General features: G+C 56.2%; 1 protein-coding gene across 5 annotated transcripts in view; it reads right to left on the bottom strand.

Moving 5' to 3' along the window:
* The window catches only part of ANO1 (anoctamin 1), a 111702-nt gene that overhangs the window by 51405 nt on the left and 41784 nt on the right, over positions 1-18513 (bottom strand). For all 5 annotated transcript variants that reach the window (XM_054524184.2, XM_054524182.2, XM_054524186.2 and 2 more), the window contains 3 exons: positions 14860-14924; positions 12978-13112; positions 6978-7138 (listed from right to left, as the gene is read on the bottom strand). In XM_054524184.2, coding sequence (XP_054380159.1) covers positions 6978-7138; positions 12978-13112; positions 14860-14924 — 361 coding nt within the window. The remainder of the gene's footprint in view (positions 1-6977; positions 7139-12977; positions 13113-14859; positions 14925-18513) is intronic.

The following is an 18513-nucleotide window of genomic DNA, read 5'->3' on the forward strand; positions in this document are numbered from 1 at the left end:
GATCATTATCCTAAGTGGACTAAACTAATGCAGGAACAGAAAACCAAATGCCACATGTTCTCACCTTTAAGTGGGAGCTAAACATTGAGTACACAGGGACACAAAGCAGGGGACAGGAGACACCGAGGCCTACTCGAGGGTGGAGGGTGGGAGGAGGGTGAGGATGGAAAAACTATCTGTCGGGTACTGTGCTGGTTATCTGGGTGACAAAATAATCTGTACAACAAACCAACGACACGCAGTTTACCCATGTAACAGATCTGCACATGTAACCTCTGAGCCTAAAATAAAAGTTGGAAAGAAAAAAAACTGCAACTAAAAAAAAAAAAGCTATGAAAAAGTATCTGGGGCTCAGAAACCAGAATTCTGGGGTTCAAGCCCTGCTTACGAGCTGGTGTAAGTTTGGGAAGGTTGCCCTAGTTTGTTCATCTGCCAGATGGGGTCATAGAGCTATTTACCTCCTTCGGGGGAGTTAGTGAGTCAGCACACAGAAGATGCTCATGACAGTGTCTGGCACAAAATAAGGCTCACCTACCTTCAGCTGTGATTCTTTTCTTTTCTTTTCTTTTTTGAGATGGACTTTCACTCTTTTTGCCCAGGCTGGAGTGCAATGGCGTGATCTTGGCTCACTGCAACCTCCGCCTCCTGGGTTCAAGTGATTCTCCTGCCTCAGTCTCCTGAGATTACAGGCGTGAGCCACTGCGCCCAGCCTTTTTGTTGTTGTTGTTGTTGTTGAGATGGAGTTTCACTCTTTTTGTCCAGGCTGGAATGCAGTGGCGTGATCTCGGCTCACTGCAACCTCTGCCTCCCGGGTTCAAGTGATTCTCCTGCCTCAGACTCCCAAGTAGCTGGGACTACAGGTGCACGCCGCCATGCCGCGCTAATTTTGTATTTTTAGTAGAGATGGGGTTTCACCATGTTGGCCAGACTGGTCTTGAACTCCTGACCTCAGGTGATCCGCCCGCCTTGGCCTCCCAAAGTGCTGGATTCCAGGCGTGAGCCGCCGCGCCCGGCCAGCTGTTATTCTTTTCTGAAGGAGAAGAAGTCACTGAATGGACAGAGGCCACCAAGCACAAGGTGAGAGGTTAGGTTTAAGCTCAATCTCCTAAGACCCAAGGCTATGTTTTCAAATTTTCCGAAAAGCAACAGCTCACTTTTAACAGCCAGTGCAACGTAGCAACTGGCACCAGGCACAAGCCAGGCATGGCCCTAAGAACTTTGCATGCAGTGACTCCTTCCATGTTCCCAGCAACCCTGTGGGGTGGGACTGTGTCTCCGTTCTACAGATGCGAACCTGGGACCCAGAGAGTAGAAGCAAGTTCTCAGGTCACAGGGCTGGCAGGTGACAGAGCTGGGATTTGAACCTGAGCCAGGCCCCGGAGCTGGCACTGTGGACCCCTTGACTGTATCTAACCGTCCTACTACGCAGCCAAGCCAGCCTGAGTAATCCAGTGAAGCCAAACCCTCAAGTGGGCCACCAGGGCAGGCCGGGCCCTGCTGGGTGGATCTTCCCAGCCTGGAGCAGGGGCATCAGGAGGCTGGGGAGTCACAGCCTCCTGGGTCACGATCAAAGAGAGGGAGACAGGGAGGGATCTGACCAGTGCTGAGGTCTCTAGGAAAGCGAGGGAGGGAAGGAGCAGCAGAGAGCGGTGACGGCGGCGGAGCGGGTGGGGGTTGGGGAGATAGTTCCTGATGGACGCAGGGTCCAGGGAGGCAGGGAGGGGCAGGGAGGGGAGCGAGGACAGGCTCAGAGAGATGTGGCTTCAGTTCCTGGCTGCGCCAATGGAGCCTCACTTTCCTCCTCTGTGAAATGGGGACAGGTTCGCAGCTATTCGGATACGGTGTGATAAACAACGGGGAGCTCTGGCACGTGCACTTCAGCGGTGACAGACTGCTGCTGACCCTACATTTTATAATTCTAAATTTATGATACATTTTCATCCCCAAATTAAAAACCAGAGCTGGGCTGTAGGCCTGGGAATCTTCCCATAAGCCACGTGGCCTTGGATCACACATAGACATCACCTCCCAATGCTCTGCAGTTGCCCCAGCAAAAAGTCCTCCAACCTCAGCTTGAATGCTTCCCAGCACGGGGAACTCACCCCCTCCCTGGCCAGCCCAGCTCAGCGTGTCTCACTGCTCACCACTGGAACTCACGCCCTACACCGAGCTACGGACCCACGGCTCCCATTCTTGGCCTCCTCTGGAAAATCGAACGCCTTTGTCCACGAAGAGAAACAACTGCATTTATCTCGAGGCTGTGCTGATTTCTGTCCCCACTTGTGACTGGAATCCCGGGAAGGCAAGACCTGCCCCTCACATTGCTCTGCCCACACCCTCGTGTGGTGGAGCTGAGCGTGTCTGAGGGCGGCTGCCAGGCAAGTGCAGACGCCGACGACAGGTACCTGACCTCACCAGGAAAGGCCTCTCCTGATTCTCCCTGGGCCCTCGCTTGCTCACAGAGGCTTGTAGGCCCTGGCTGAGCCTTCAAACCTCAGCAGAGGAACTCCCGTCTTCCCCTAACAAACTCCAGGCAGAAGCCCCAAACGTGAAATCGGCCAAAGGACGATGTTCATTTAAATCAGGACTGAGACCAGGGTGAGGCGAGGGAGGCGCTGGTGCTGCAGGTCCCACGACACTCACTCTCAGGGTCCTGGGCACCTAAGACAAGATGCCAACTTCCATGCTGTACCCAGGCATCCCTCCCTTGCACTTAAACCTCTTGATTGGTGCGGGATCCTGCAGAGGCCTGTGGGACCAAGTTTGAGAACTACAGGGGACTGACAAACCCAGAGCTGCTGCCCCCTGGGAAGTAGGCCCAGGCCTAGAGCCTCCAGCAGGGTCAGCCAGCCCTGGACACTCTAGTCTTGGAGGGTCCACAGGCCTGGGGGCCACAGGGCTGCTAGCCAGCCCAACGCATGAGGGACCAGAGCCTTGAGAGTTTCTCCCCAAACAACCAGGGTGTTGACCAATCTGTGCTGCCTGCATCCTCTCAAAGGACGGCCTTGCAGCAGGAACTCCAAGAAGGAGGGAGGCCTGTGGGGAGAGGCTCGTTCTGTGGCTGCGGCACCCATGCCTGCCCAGTAGGCACTCCCACAGGTGACCTGGAAGGCGTGACTGGGTGATGCCCTGGCACGCAGAAGAAGGAATTTGCAGTGACCAGAATGCCACGTAGCGCTTTGGGCTCCCAAAACAAGAGCCGCAACAGGCGCTTATCACAGAGATCTCTTATCACCTGGCGTGTTAAGCTCGAAATGGGATAATTACAGCCCAAGACGGCTTCTTTCTTCATCCGGGCTCCTTCTAGCCTCTCTGCTCCCTTCCCCTGGGAATGTGCTCTTACTGGGCATGCCTGTAATTGGAGAAGGAGAAAATGAAACACCACATCCTTCTTTCTCTGTGGAGGAGGGAGGCCCAATTCCGTGCACCCAGGAATTACTGGACGTTTGGAGAGTCCCACAAAAGTGGGTGCCTTTGGAGTCCGCAGTAGAGAACAACACCAGCCAGGGGCTCTCAGATGGCTGTGCCCTCCTGGATCCTAAGGTGATGCCAGGGATGGGCAGAGCGTGGGGTGGAAGGACGTGGTGGCCGCTTTCTCCAGGGCCCTTAAAAGCCTTTTATTCATGGTCAAGTGTGGGAGCTGTAATTCATAACCCTGTGTGTCAGATGAGACCAGCTCGGCCAAGCCCGCCAGCGTCTCCTTAACTCACGGGAATAGCATGAGAGCTAAAACAAAGTGTGGAGTCCTTTGGAATAATCTAAAGTCTGTCTTTTCCATCGGAGGCCCTTTCTTTGGAGAAGTGGCTACAGGGAGTCTAAGCGCTGAATTCCTCCCAGGGATTTCAGCAGGGAAAGAGGAAACAGACGGATGAAATCAGGGGCCCCAGGGCCAGGGAGGGGGGAGTGCCATGAGGCTCCCAATAGCTTCTCTCACACCTTCCCATAGGTGCCCTTCCTGGAGCTGGGCCCCCACCATGGCACCCCTCTCTTAATCACTGCACAAGCTCCCTCTTAGACTTGCAGTCTCCGGCTCGAGCATAAGACAGGAAAGCGTCTTTGACACAGCAGCCGACGGCACTGAGTTCTGATTCCTCCGCGGGAGCACACTAAGTTCTTCTCAGCGTGTCCTTGCTGACCTCTCCGGGTGCTCTGACACCCCTCCCACCTGGTCCCTGCACCTGGAGCTCCTGCCACAGTCCCGCACCCTTCCCATGGGGCCTTCTCTTGAAACCTATGCTGCAGCTTTTAGAGCAGCAGATACATCAGGTTTGCTTCCCGTGGTTCCCCTGGGGCCTGTCACAGTGTGGGACACACACTGCGCTCAGTACACATGGGCCGATGAGTACCTCCCACACACCAGGCACGTGCACACTCTCATGCAGGTGGGACACGTGTTCAGTACACGTGGCCGATGAGTACCTCCCACACACCAGGAGCAGGCACACTCTCATGTAGGTTTTCTTTGGTTTTCACATGCTCCAACGTGGTAAGACGGCAGTGACCACCTATTTAGAGTAAGCTACGTGCTAAGCCTCGGCTGAGAGTTCATGTCCGCCGCCTCTGATCCTCATGCAGCCTCATTCTGCAGATGAGGAAGCTGAGGTTTAGAGCAGTGAGGTGGGGACTGGCAGAGTGGGAGTCTGAGCCCCGGGGGGCTGTAGAAATGCACACGGGGCAGCAGGGCTGACCACAGAAGGCGGCACTGAACAATCTTCTAAGTGGCTCAGGGGGCTCAGTGCTACAGGGGTCACACTTATTTGTGGGTCATGCTGTGGACCACCAGAAGTACTGCCTCAGTGTCTGCACAGGCCCAGGGGTCCCAAATGAGGAAACAGAGCTGCTGGCGACCGCGTGGAGGAAGCGTTCCTGATAGCCGGGCCCTTCCAGCTGGGCACACAGCGGGTGGGGGCTGCGGTGAGGTGCCTCGGGGCCGAGGCCTCTGCGGAGGGAACTCTGCTAAGGACACGGAGCTGCCCAATAAGATTCCAGGGTGAGGAGAGTCTTGAGGGAGGTGGCCGTCCACGTAGCATCTAAACGGAGAAGCTCCAACTCTCACCCTTGCCGGCACCCACGCTCAGAGCTGGCAGCCTCTGTCCCAGGTCTCCGGAACAGTAGGAATGAGATAGAGTGGCGGTGAGCCGAGGCAAGAAGACCCGGTCCAGCTGCCCAGGCTGGAGCAGGAGCTGCAGAGGGTGGGTCAGGCCTCCCCTCCCTCACCTCACCTGATACATCCCTCAGCTCTGCTGTGCACACCCACACGCAAATCACACAGGCTCAGCCAAACCCTGAGTCCCAGCTGCAGGATGTCTACGCCAAGCAGGAGGATAACCTGAGCCCGTCGGCTTCCTCAGCCTTGTGGGGAATTCTCTTATACACTGTCGGAGACAACACCAGCCCTGAATGCAGCCTCCAGAGCAGGGGAGGAGGCTGCCGAGCTGTGTAGGGACAGGGCTCGGGCCTGGAGAGAACGGAGGCACCATAAGGGTGAAGAGGGGAGGAGCATGCGGACCCCAGAGCTGGGTGCCGGCGCTTCAGTCCCTCTCTGCCCAACCTGTTGGGTGCTTCTGTGCAGGCCAGAGACCCGGCTCTGCCTTCATCCTCCGAACCTCCTCTAGGTTTCCAGCCTCCTCCGAGCAGCTGCTCCTTGGTCAGGAGGTGCCTGAGCCGGAATCACAGGCCATACTTCGAGGTGCTCTCCATGGAGGATGCTGGCATGGCTTTGGCAATGCCAGCCAATGCTCTGCTTACTGATGGGGCACGGTACTGAATCCTAGGTCTGATATTCAGGATCAGCACGCCGGCGGGTGAGGGCCACACAGAGCCCCGCACCTGGCTGGCCTCCGTCCTCACTGGTCAAACAATTGCCTTTTCAGTCCGCGTTTGCCCCTTGCCTACCCACGGAGCACACAGGGCAGTGCCGAGCAGATACAGCTGCAGGTGAGGTGGTGCTATTCCGGCCCCGGGAGCCTGCCCCAAGCAGCGGTATGAGGTGGGACCGAGAGGCCCCTCTGTCTCTATGCCTGGTCTCTCTGCCACAAATGCTCCCTCCCCTACACCCATGTCAACTCAGCTGAAGGGCCTCACACCTCTTCCAGAAAGCCCTCCTGAACTCCCTCCTGTGCCGTGTCTGTGCCTGGCCCCATCTCCTACAAGGTGGGAGCTCACAGGTAAGGAAGGGGGCTTAAGTGCTCGGCATGGGGCCAGGCCTGGGAGATGGCTCAGCACAGGCTGCCCACTGTGGGCAACTCAAAGGTGGCACAGGCTGTGACACAGGGCTGCAGAGGACAGAACAGACCTGCTTGCTCACCCAAAACCTCTGTAGAAATGCATTCAGCCACCACTTACCAACCTCCCAAGCCCCAAAAGCTGGAGTTGGGTGTTGGGTAGGACTGGGGTCAGGGAATCTTCCTGGAGGAGGAGCCCAGTGCCTTAGGTTTGCATGGCAGTGGAGCCCAGTGGCAATCAGGAGCTGAGTGACCCCAGGCGATTCCCAACTCTCTTAGGCCTTCGCCTCTTTATCCGTAAATGGGCACATGAAGCCTGCAGGGATGCTGAGGGCTCTAGGGAGACACGGTGCCTCCAGGACCTGGCCCAGGTCAGCTTTCCTTCAGGGTGTGGTGGTCACCAGCAGCAGCAGGGATGGAGGCAGGACCCTCGGGCCTCCCTGCCCTAAATCAGCTGTCCTTCACAGGCCAACACACCCTGGTGTCAGGATTTCTCAGAGCAAAATGTCCCTCCTAGGCTTTTCCTAAGGGACTCTTTGCTGGGTCAGGAGAACCCGTGTGTCTCTCCTGATGCAGTGCAGACCCCAGTAACCTGAACACAAAACAGGGGTCATTTCCGCCAGCCCCCTCCCTCTATGTTTTTTCCCGACAACCCCTGCCTGAGGATGATTTCACGAAGACAGACAGAAGAAGCGTAGGTACCACTCAGACTCACTACTGCCCAAAAACCCAGTGCTCTGGAGCCCTGCTTACCCCAGAGGGCCATGAAAACAGAGAAGAAAACCGTGGCGGGGTTGTCGAAGAGGTGGCTGGCGCGGGCCGTGGCGCAGGCTGAGCTCATCTTCCAGTAGCTGCAGGTCTTGTCGCAAAGCGGGCACATGGTGATATTGTGTCTCTGGTCACACATCTCCATGCTGCAAGAGAGGGGGCAGCCCTGGAGTCGCCTTGTTGGGCCATGATGGAGTGCCTCCTGGGTGCCGAGCTGGCCTGGGAGAAAGCGCTGGGCCCGAGCTGGGGGTTGGCGAGGGTCCCTCAGGTCCCTGCCATAGTGGACATAAGCGGGGTGCTTAGCCATGCCCTGTCCCTCCTTGCCATCCAGGGCAGCTTCACAGGCGTGTGACCCATATGCTGTTGCACCAGCCCTGAGATCAGCAGGGCCTCATGCTTCGTTTAATGCTCCCCTGTTGCTGTCTTAAAACACACAATGGGCCGGGCGCGGTGGCTCACGCCTGTAATCCCAGTACTTTGGGAGGCCAAGGTGGGCGGATCACCTGAGGTCAGGGGTTCAAGACCAGCCTGGTCAATATGGTGAAACCCCGTCTCTACTAAAAATACAAAAATTAGCTGGGCACGATGGCATGCGCCTGTGATCCCAGCTACTTGGGAGGCTGAGGCAGAAGAATCGCTTGAACCCTGGAGGCAGAGGTTGCAGTGAGCCGAGATCACGTCACTGCACTCCAGGCCGGGTGACGGAGTGAGACTCCATCTCAACACACATGCGCACACACACACACACCCCCCCATACACACACACATACACACACAATTATTTTTGAACTAGGGACCTGCATTTTCTTCTTGCATGGGGCCCTGCAACCTCTGTTGCCGGCCCTGGAGGTGGACTCACCCAGACCTGCTTTGTGGTAGATGGACCCCGAAACATTCACCTCTGGGGTGACCCTGAGGCAGCAGCCTCTGCAGCCTGTCCTCGAGCCACTTCTAGGAGAGGCAGAGTTCCTAGCCTGCCCCCATCTAATCAGCAGGCACGGTCAAGGCTTGTGCCAATAGCAAATGCTAGCCACGTCTTTATGTTATAAGGCCCTGGAAAACGGTGAGATGACGAGGGCCCTTGCTCTGTGCCAGGCGCCGTCTACGAGTGGTTCACACAGCATCTCCATCTACCTGATGGGGCGGCTGCCTTGGACGTGGCCTGGGTGCTCTGGATACATGAGGTGGAGAAACGGGGATCCCAGGACTCCTCTCTGGGAGACCGGGGGCTGGGCCGGAAGGAATAGGTTCCCAGCTGCCTGGCACAGCGGAGGCCCACCCTGTAGGCTCACTCGGGAAGCCAGGGGGGTCCTGCCAGGGACGATGGGTCCCGCTCAGTGCAGGCTTCTGCTTTGCTGAGCACAGGCGAGCCTGGGGCCAGATCCCAACCACTGCAGCCAGGAGGGAGGATCTTCGTGATGCCTGAGACTCATCTCTGCCTCCTCCCCAGCACTGACTCACTCCCACTAATATTAGAAAATATCAATACTTCCAGGCTATCGGCGGCGAGAGCAGGAGCCTCATTACTGGCCGGCACAGATGTTCCACCTCACTTGGACCAACACTGGGGACTGTTGCAATCCCAGGGCCCAGAGACGGGAAGTAACTTGTTCAGGGCCACACGGCAGAGTGGGAATGGCATCCTGGTCCGTGTATCTTCAAAGCCCAAGCACTGCCAGCTCTCATCTACTGCACAAGGGCTGTGGGGGGGCTCCTTGTGGCAGTTGGGTGGCCTGACCTGGGCCCTCAACTGGCTACTCGTACCCTCTGTGGCCCTGGCCAAGTCCTTTAGCCTCAGATTCAGTTTTTCGTTCTGGAAAATGAGGAGGGGTCAGAATAAGGTCCTTCCTGCTCTGGCCTGCTTTGAACTTTCTCCTTTCTGCTGCCTTGGACAAGGCTCTGGGCTCTAAGTACACACCTCGGCTGGTTGGGTCGGAGGGTGATCTGGGAGGACGCTGAAGTGGGTGTTTGTTTTCTGACTTTCTGGATACACTGAACTTATGTGCAGAATCATGCCTGGTCCACAGCCGCTGGTGCTTAATAAACGTCCCCTGCAAGGCTCTGAGGGGCCTCCTCTGTGCCCAGCATCATGGGCATTCTGGTTCAATTCTCCTCCTTCAGGCACAGTCCCTAAACATTTATTAAAAAGTGGTGTAGGGCCAGGCACGGTGGCTCATGCCTGTAATCCCAGCACCGGGAGGCCGAGGCAGGCAGATCTCTCGAGGTCAGGAGTTTGAGACCAGCCTGGCCAACATGGTGAAACCCTATCTCTACTAAAAATACAAAAATTAGCCTGGCGTGGTGGCACACGCCTGTAATCCCAGCTACTCGGGAGGCTGAGGCAGGAGAATCGCTTGAACCCGGGAGGCGGAGGTTGCAGTGAGCCAAGATCACACCACTGTACCCCAGCCTGGGCGACAGAGTGAGACTCTGTGTCAAAAAAAAAAAAAAAGTGGCGGGGAGGGTGTAGGTACTGCATGTATCTGGCACAAAAGATGGATAGGTTAAGAACAATTCATTGCAGCCACGGCCACGGCCTGGAGCATGGAGGAAGTGCGTGTGTGTGTGTGTGTGCGTGTGTGTGTGCTTGGGAGCAAGGGTCGGGTGGGGTGGGCAGGCGCACACAGGCGTTGGGAGAACCTGCACTCCACGGTCAGCTAGCTCTGGGTTTGTGTCTCAGCTCTTGCATTTTGGGATCCGTGTGGCCTTACTCTTCCCGGCTGCAGAATGGGGTTGCTGATAGTGAAGAGGAGCCGTGTTAACAGGTTGTCAGGAGGACTAAACCACCAACTACCAACACGAGTATGGCCCTTGGAACAGTGCCTGGCACCCCTCGGCCATCACGTGGTCACCAACGCTGCTGTCATTATTATGCAATAGCCAAGCGCTTTGCAGCAGCAGTGAGTTTTAAACACGAGCCAGGAGCCGGCCTTTCGGGGTTTATCTCATGCCTCTCACTCAGCCTCCTCTCTTCTGAGGGCCTCTCGAGGGCACAAGAAAGCAGCATGTTGGGGGGTGGGGGGCAGGACATCCCCAGTTGGGCACAACACGAGCCCCTCTCCCAGAGACCAGGCATGTGAAAGGCCATCCCCGTCACAGCCAGCATGTGGCCCAGGCCACAGTGACCACCTGGCCTGAGGGTGGCCTGGAGTCCACAGTGGTGGGACTGGGGACAGGGAGGGCCAAGGCGTACACCAACGGCCTGCCCGTGAGCCCTACGGCTCTCCTTGGCTCTCCTCCCTGCTCACCTCAGCTTCTCGCACAAACACCATCAGCCCGACAAGATGCCTTTTTCTGCTGGTTTTAAATCCCCCTCCGCCTCTCACTTCACCGCCTTTAGCCAAAATACAAAGAGCAGGAAGCTCTCTTCTTCAGAGAGGACCAGAGGTGCAAGGGTGGCAGGGGGCTCCACGCTGGGGCTTCCCTGCAAGCTTGGTGGGGATGGGGCAGAAGCTGCAGGGACCACGCACCTCTCGCTTTGCTCCAGGTCGCCTACTGGGCAGAGGCCTTGGCTTTGGCCTCTTCTCCACCCACAGTGGCTGAATCCTGAGAAACTGTTGTTTGCATTTCTGACCATGTGGTGGAAGGGCCGAGCTGGCATGGCCAACCCCTGGGCTGGCAGAGCCTCCCTGCTGAGGCCACCCTCCAAGGGGAGGAAGGAAGGAAGATGGAGGTCCCCCAGGCTTCCTCCAGGGGCTCATGGGGAGAATCCTCACCTTGCACTCACCATTTCCCTCTAGCTTTGAGCTCCTAGCCTAAAGCCAGCCTTACAATCCCCACCAAGTCTGGGCTACCTGGATCTTTACCACAGCCAAACTCAAGTGCCCAGGACCTCATATCATATTAGCAAACAAAGGGAAACCTTTCTCCTGCCTAGGACCAAATTAACACCAAAGGGGAGATAAGCCAGATTCCTCAGAGCTTTGATTCCGGGGGGCGGGGGGTGGAATATTTTAGCTGTTATTCATGTATCAAAACATCACTTAAAACAAAAATTGACCAGATATGGTCTTTTTGTGCTGCTAAGAGTCAGTTTCTTTCCTAAGACTGATTGGGTCTTTACAGACAGGCTCAGTTGATAAATTTTCTAAACTATACCTCTGCTTTAGAGATACTTGGCAGGAGTGGTTCGAAAAATAACCAAACTAACATTTTAGGGCTTTTCTGAGACTTCGAGTCCCCACAGGGCAGGGCCAGCCCAAATTCCCCTTTATAGTCAATTCCCTGGCCGAGTGATTTGCACACTGAAGGCACTGCCTGTCGGCATAGAGACCCTGCCAGAGGTTGGGAGCCTGGAATTATCCTTAGGTTCGTGTCAGGAGATCTAAGAAACAGCTACAAAAGCACCAGAGGTACTCTTCACACCGAGGCTGAGCTTCTCAAAACTTGCCTCTTTTTTTTCTTTGGCTACAGGGCCTCACTCTGTTCTCCCAGGCTGGAGTGCAGTGGTGAGACCATGGCTCACTGTGGCCTTGACCTCCCGGGCTCAAGGGATCCTCCAACCTTAGCCTCTCAACGTGTTGGGATTACAGGCATGTGCCACCGCACCGGGCAAAACTGGACTCTTGTTCTGGAGTCACATGGGGAACCGGGCCCCTGAGCAAGGCGAGGCTGTCTCAGGTCTGGGCCTTCTTTTCCGAGTTCCCTGACGTCTGACATACCCTCGGTGAACAGCAGAAGGCACATCGGATCTACATTCAGATGCCTGCCTATGCTGTGGGATGCGATCCTCCCTTATGGAACAGTTCCTGCAGAATTTCCTGGGGCTGTGCAGATGAGGGAAGCAGGCAGCCTTAGGAAGCTGGGCAGGTGGAACCTACTGTACAGCCCACGAGCACCAGCCTGCACTGAGGCCACTAGCATTCACGTCTCACCTCCCGGGAGCACCAGCCTGCACCGAGGCCTCTAGTGTTCACGTCTTACCTCCTGGGAGCACCAGGCCTCTAGCGCCGAGGCCTCTAGCGTTCACGTCTCACCTCCCGCGAGCACCAGCCTGCACCGAGGCCACTAGCATTCACGTCTCACCTCCCGGGAGCACCAGCCTGCACCGAGGCCTCTAGCATTCACGTCTCACCTCCCGGGAGCACCAGCCTGCACCGAGGCCACTAGCATTCATGTCTCACCTCCCGGGAGCACCAGCCTGCACTGAGGTCTCTAGCATTGACATCTCACCTCCCGGGAGCACCAGCCTGCACCGAGGCCACTAGCATTCACGTCTCACCTCCCAGGAGCACCAGCCTGCACCGAGGCCACTAGCATTCACGTCTCATCTCCCGGGAGCACCAGCCTGCACCGAGGCCTCTAGCATTGACGTCTCGCCTCCCGGGAGCACCAGCCTGCACCGAGGCCACTAGCATTGACGTCTCACCTCCCGTGAGCGCCAGCCTGCACCGAGGCCTCTAGCATTGACGTCTCACCTCCCGCGAGCGCCAGCCTGCACCGAGGCCTCTGGCATTCACGTCTCACCTCCCGCAAGTGCCAGCCTGCACCGAAGCCTAGCATTCATGCTCACCTCCCACAAGCACCAGCCTGCACCGAGGCCTCTGGCATCCATGTCTCACCTCCCGCAAGTACCAGCCTACACTGAGGCCCCTAGCATTCATGCCTCTCCTCCCAGCCACACAAGGAAACAGATAACTCTCTTGTCACATAATGACAAACAATGAAAAAGAACAAGCAAACCATAACAACCTTCAAAGAATGAAAATGGTCAGATGTTTCTTTTATGCCTTTCTCTTAACAATAAAACGTAGCCTAGCACAGATGGGCCTGAGAAGGACACCCAGACTCCTAGATGGCTTCGAACCGTGTCCTTTCCTCCTGATGGCTGGTGGCTTGGCGTGAAGTTTCATGTGTACAGGAATTGGTGTAAGAGACCAGTGTCCCAATGAATTGTGCAGCTGGGATGGCAGGAGAGGGCTCCCTGGTGTGTGCCGTGGGGTGGTGGGGGTGTGCCGCAGAGTGGTGGGGTGGGCTGCCGCCTACCTGGGGATGTTTTCATCCATGGTGGCGCATCCGTACAGGAAGACAATGATTCCCACGATGGAGGCAGGGATGAGCATCTGGGTGTACACGCCCAGCCAGGCGAAGTACAGGCCGATCTTCTCCCCAAAATACTTCCTATACCAGGGGAGCAGAGCAGAGTCAAGCCGACTGTCATTCAACACTAGCAGGGAAACATGACACCAGCCTTCCCCAGCAAGGAGCAACTCAAAACAGGGGGCACTGGTTCCCTCATCCGAGAAGCAGAGAGTGGAGTCCTGGGCCGCCCCATCAGGTTGGGGGTGCTCTCTCCTTTTCTGAAGCCCTCCCCTCTTCTCTTTCTTTTCTTTTCTTTTTATTGAGACAGAGTCTCGCTCTGTCGCCCAGGCTGGCTCCACCTCCCGCGTCCACGCCATTCTCCTGCCTCAGCCTCCCGAGTAGCTGGGACTACAGGCACCCGTGACCACGCCCGGCTAATTTTTTGTATTTTTAGTACAGACGGGGTTTCGCCGTGTTGGCCAGGATGGTCTCGATCTCCTGACCTCGTGATCCGCCCCCCTTGGCCTCCCAAAGTGCTGGGATTACAGGCGTGAGCCACCTCGCCCGGCCTCTTCTCTTTTTTTTTCTTTTCTTTTCTTTTCTTTTTTTTTTTTGAGACAGAGTTTTGCTCCTGTTGCCCAGGCTGGAGTGCAGTGGCACGATCTCGGCTCACTGCAACCTCCGCCTCTCGGGTTCAAGCGATTCTCCTGCCTCAGCCTCCCGAGTAGCTGGGACTACAGCCGCCCGCCACCACGCCCATTGCATTTACTTATTTATTTATTTTGAGATGGAGTCTTGCTCTGTTGCCCAGGCTGCAGTGCAGTGGCGCAATCTCGGCTCACTGCAACCTCCGCCTCCCAGGTTCAAGCTATTCTCCTGCCTCAGCCTCCCTAGTAGCTGGGACTATAGGCATGCACCACCACTGCCAGCTAACTTTTGTATTCTGAGTAGAGACGGGGTTTCACCATGTTGGCCAGGCTGGTCTCGAACTCCTGACCTCAAGTAATCCACCTGCCTCAGCCTCCCAAAGTGCTGGGACTATAGGCATGTGCCACCACTGCCAGCTAAATTTGTATTTTGAGTAGAGACGGGGTTTCCCCATGTTGGCCAGGCTGGTCTCGAACTCCTGACCTCAAGTAATCCACCTGCCTCAGCCTCCCAAAGTGCTGGGATTTCAGGCGTGAGCCACTGTGCCCGGCTCCCACTTCTCTGTGGTGCCTTGGGAAGATGGGCGCGTTTCCGTGTGCGATGGCCCGTGCTGGTGGCATACTTCCCCTGAGGCTGTGGGCTCCATTTCAAGCCCTGTTCAGCATAAGGACTGCAAAGAACCTCGGCCGGGAGGTGCCAAGAAAACCAATTGCTCCTCATATTAAGCGTGGTTGGCACCTTGATGGCTTGAATGGATTTCTACCGGCCGAGCTCTGGTGGGCAAGTTGCCTAACCTGGTCCGCCCCTCCTTCCTGCCCTGTGAGGACAGAGATCTTCTTGGGAGAGGAGAAATCCTTCCACATTTGAGGCAGCTCTTTCCTTCCCCTCCACATCTCAAAGCCGGAAACCCCTCCAGCCGTCCAGCGAGGCCAGGCCAGGCAATGAATTTAGGAGATGGTAAATGTGACTGAAAAGGGCCCGCCCTCCAGGGAATTTGAATAAACTGCTTCAACTAACGCTGGCTCAGGCTTTCAGCCCTGCAGGGACATTTTGGGTCTTCCTACACAAGCTCTTCGAGTTCAAACACGTTCCCAGGTACTGAACATTCAGAGTGGTTGAAACCCACAGGGACGTTATCCAACTGCCATTGGACTAGGGACTTGATTCCCGAAGTCTGTGGCACATGGCACATTCTCACCTGACGAGGTCGATGGGCTGGTACTTATAGAAGACTCCATAGCACGCCCACTCTTCGTACAGGAGCTGAGGGGGAGGAAGCAGTGGGGTTGGTGATGATGTGGCACTCCGAGGTTGCTCCCCGGAACGCAGAGCTGCAGGGATTGAGCCTCCGTGACATCATTCATTCATCCCACAAACACTTTTTGAGAGTGGGCTGTGTGCTGGCAAGAGCGGGCCTCCCTTTGTAGGTGAACGTGGGGATGGGAAGGAAGCTTCTGGCAGGTTATGGAATGTGAGCCCTTCGTGATTTGACCTGGAATTGATCTAAATGGGCCGGACGCTGTACAGCTTCTCACCTTTAGGGTTTTTGGTCATCCCCGTCAGACACCAAACCACTCTTCATAAAGGGCACAAAACCACCAGGGTTTTGAGCAAAGAAATACCAGTGGTGAAATTTTAAAAACTCTCATGGGATGCAAAGATACTCGAGGTTTATCTCCTGAGATGGGCTGTCTGATTAACAGCACTTCGTGAAATAAATGAAATTGACACACACCCTGTTACCCTCCCCCAGGCTTTGGGCAGGGAAGGTAATGAGTTTGGTGGATTGCAAGCCTTGTGTGAACATGTAAAGGGTGTGCTGAGGAAGACTCTGGGTTAGGACTGCTGGTAAAAAAATAAAAAAATAAACCCACGCATGAGGGTGGTTAATGCTTTACAGACCTCAACTCAAAGCCCAGGCTCATACATCACGCCCGCCCAGCTACAGGGTCGCACTCAGGGAGGGCAGGATGCAGGTACCTCGAGGGGCCCAGAGGCTGTCCCGGGACAGAGCAGCTGCCCACCAGGAGCCAGAGGTGGGGCAGCTGCCCTCTTCCTCAGCTCAGAGCCCATTCTGGGGCCAAACTGCCTCCCAAACTCAGAGTCAAGGTCATGGCTGGGGGACAAGGGAACCCCTTGGAGCCTCCATAACTCTTCCAGTGCCTGGAGGGCGGGAAGTGAGTGTGAGCCATCTCCATAGCTGGCATAGCTTCGCGTGCCTGAGCATCTCCTCTGGGGTAACACTGGGGCTGTGCACTATAGAGACCTCCCCACTGACAAACAGGGAGGGGGAAACAGCGCAGGTGTACCCACGGCTGCCCCCACCCAAACTCACAGGTGGAGGGCGTATTCCTGAGATCCACAGAGGGGCCGCCTGCGGCTGCACAGCCCCTCGAAGCCACCAGCGTCACCTGCAGCTGAGCATGGCCACGGTTGGAGGGGCTTGTGACTTGTCTGTGGCCCTGGGCAGGTTCCCCCAACCTTGAATCGAGAGTCCTGGGCAGACCCCTTCCCCCATCCCTGTCTCCTCCTTTACACTGAAGGATCCGATCTCTCCTCCCAGGGCACGGAGAGAAGGCAGATGGGCTCATGCCAGTTAGTGATGTGTGAAAGGTACAGGGTGGTTCTGCATCAGTGCATTTCCATAGGCAGATAACGATGAAAAGGCCAGTTTTACTGTGTACATAGGGAAGCCTCGGCCAGCAAACCTTGATGAAGCAGAGCCACACCTCTGCAAAAGCAAAGCAGCCATCGCTAACCTGGGCAGCTTCCTCCTCTCACCTAGAGTCAAGCCGCTGATTTATGCCATAGATAGGTGGAAGATGCGGCAGAGAGGGAGGGGGAGGGAAGGAGGAGACAGAGGGAGGAAGGGGGGAGACAGAGACAGCTGGAGAGACAGAGAAGGAGGGAGGCAGCGAGAGAGACAGAGAGAGGTAGGGGAGAGGGAGAGAGAGACAGAGACAGAGAGAGAGAAGGGGGAGGGAGGGAAAGGGAGAGAGACTGAGACAGAGACAGAGAGAGGTGGGGGAGATGGAGAGAGAGACAGAGACAGAGGCAGATGGAGAGACAGAGATAGAGAGACAGACAGAGAGGTGGGGGAGATGGAGAGAGAGAGACAGAGGCAGATGGAGAGACAGAGACAGGGAGACAGAGAGAGGTGGGGGAGATGGAGAGAGAGACAGAGACAGAGGCAGATGGAGAGACAGAAACAGAAACAGACAGAGAGAGGTGGGGGAGGGAGACGGGGAGAGAGACAGAGACATAGGCAGATGGAGAGACAGAGACAGAGAGACAGACAGAGAGAGGTGGGGGAGGGAGACGGGGAGAGAGACAGAGACAGAGGCAGATGGAGAGACAGAGACAAAGAGACAGAGAGACGTGGGGGAGATGGAGAGAGAGACAGAGACAGAGGCACATGGAGAGACAGAGATAGAGAGATGGACAGAGAGAGGTTGGGGGAGGGAGATGGGGAGAGAAGGAGGGAGGGAGCGAGACAGGGACAGGGAGAAAGGACAAAGCTCTGCACCGGGGGAGGAGGGACCCGCCCTCAGTGGCTCCCACCACCTTCTGACAGACGTGTGGAGGGGACCCACCCCCAGCTTTCTACATAAACCACTTGACCTCGGTGGACTTTTCTTCCTGCCAAGAGGCGACATCAATCACTCCGCACTGTCAAGGCAAAGAAATCCAACTGAAGACTCCACTGTTAGTGCTGGAAGGAATCCAAGGTGGCACCTTAGCCCTGGTGAGCAGGCAGAGGGGTGTCCAGGCATGGGGGCTGTGGGCTGGAGAACAAGGCCAGCCAGGTGGCTCCAGTCACTGTGACCTGGGAACCTTCCAGCATCCGGACCCTGGAGGGATCCCAATAAGCCTCAGGCATCTCTCTTGTCGAAACCCCCTGCCAGGACTCACATGGCTGTCACCAGCCCTTGGTGACATGGATGCAGTCTTTAATTGGTGTATGTCCTTGCCCGTTGCCCTTCCCTCTAGAACGGAGGCACCAGAGGGACCAGGTTTGTCTGGTCCTTCTCACCCTCCAAGCCTCCAACAGGGTCTGAGGGTTTTCAGTAAGTGACTGTTGAATGAATGGATGAATGGATGGATGAATGACATGTTGGGCTCTGTGGCTCCTAGTCCAGCCCAGGGATGCAGCAGACCTCAGTCCACACCTGGAATCAATCCCCCACAACCCAAGCCACCCCTCTCCCCCACAGGGCCCAGGTGGTCCTACTCTTCCAGTGCCCTGGCAGGAGGAGGCAGCAGCTGCCCGCCAGAACACCTTCTGCACATCCGAAGATGCCTTGCTCACCTGGGGTTCAGTTCTGTGTAGGTGTGAACTCGCCCATGGTCCTGGAGGAAGGGGCTCCCAAGTACTCCTACATGTTTGTGGTCCCATGATCAGGCCAAGAGTGATGGCTGCCCTGCCCAGACCTGCCTCCTGCTTAAACTTCCCTACACTCTCTTCTACCCACCCTCCAGCTCAGCACAGGAAAGTGTCCTTGGCTGCACTTTCATTTCTGCCCTGTGAGGTACCCAGGGTCAGGCATGCAGGGCTCCTGCCACTGATGAGAACAATAACGGAGAAGCCATGGAATCTGCCACCGGAAAGGCAAAAACTCGGCACCAGGCTGTGATGCGGAGCCATCGTGGCAGAATGCAGAGTTCCCCGCAGCTCTGAGTTAGGACCCAAACACCCATCTAATCCTCCCTCCTTCCCTCCTTTTCTTCTTTCCATCATCCATCTACCCACCCATTATTCATTCCTCCAGCATCCATCATTCATCCCTCCATCATCCATCCATCATCCATCATTAATTATTCATCCCTCTGGCATCCGTCTATTCACCTACCC

This window comes from Pongo abelii, chromosome 9, assembly GCF_028885655.2.
Source record: "Pongo abelii isolate AG06213 chromosome 9, NHGRI_mPonAbe1-v2.0_pri, whole genome shotgun sequence".
NCBI lineage: Eukaryota > Metazoa > Chordata > Mammalia > Primates > Hominidae > Pongo > Pongo abelii.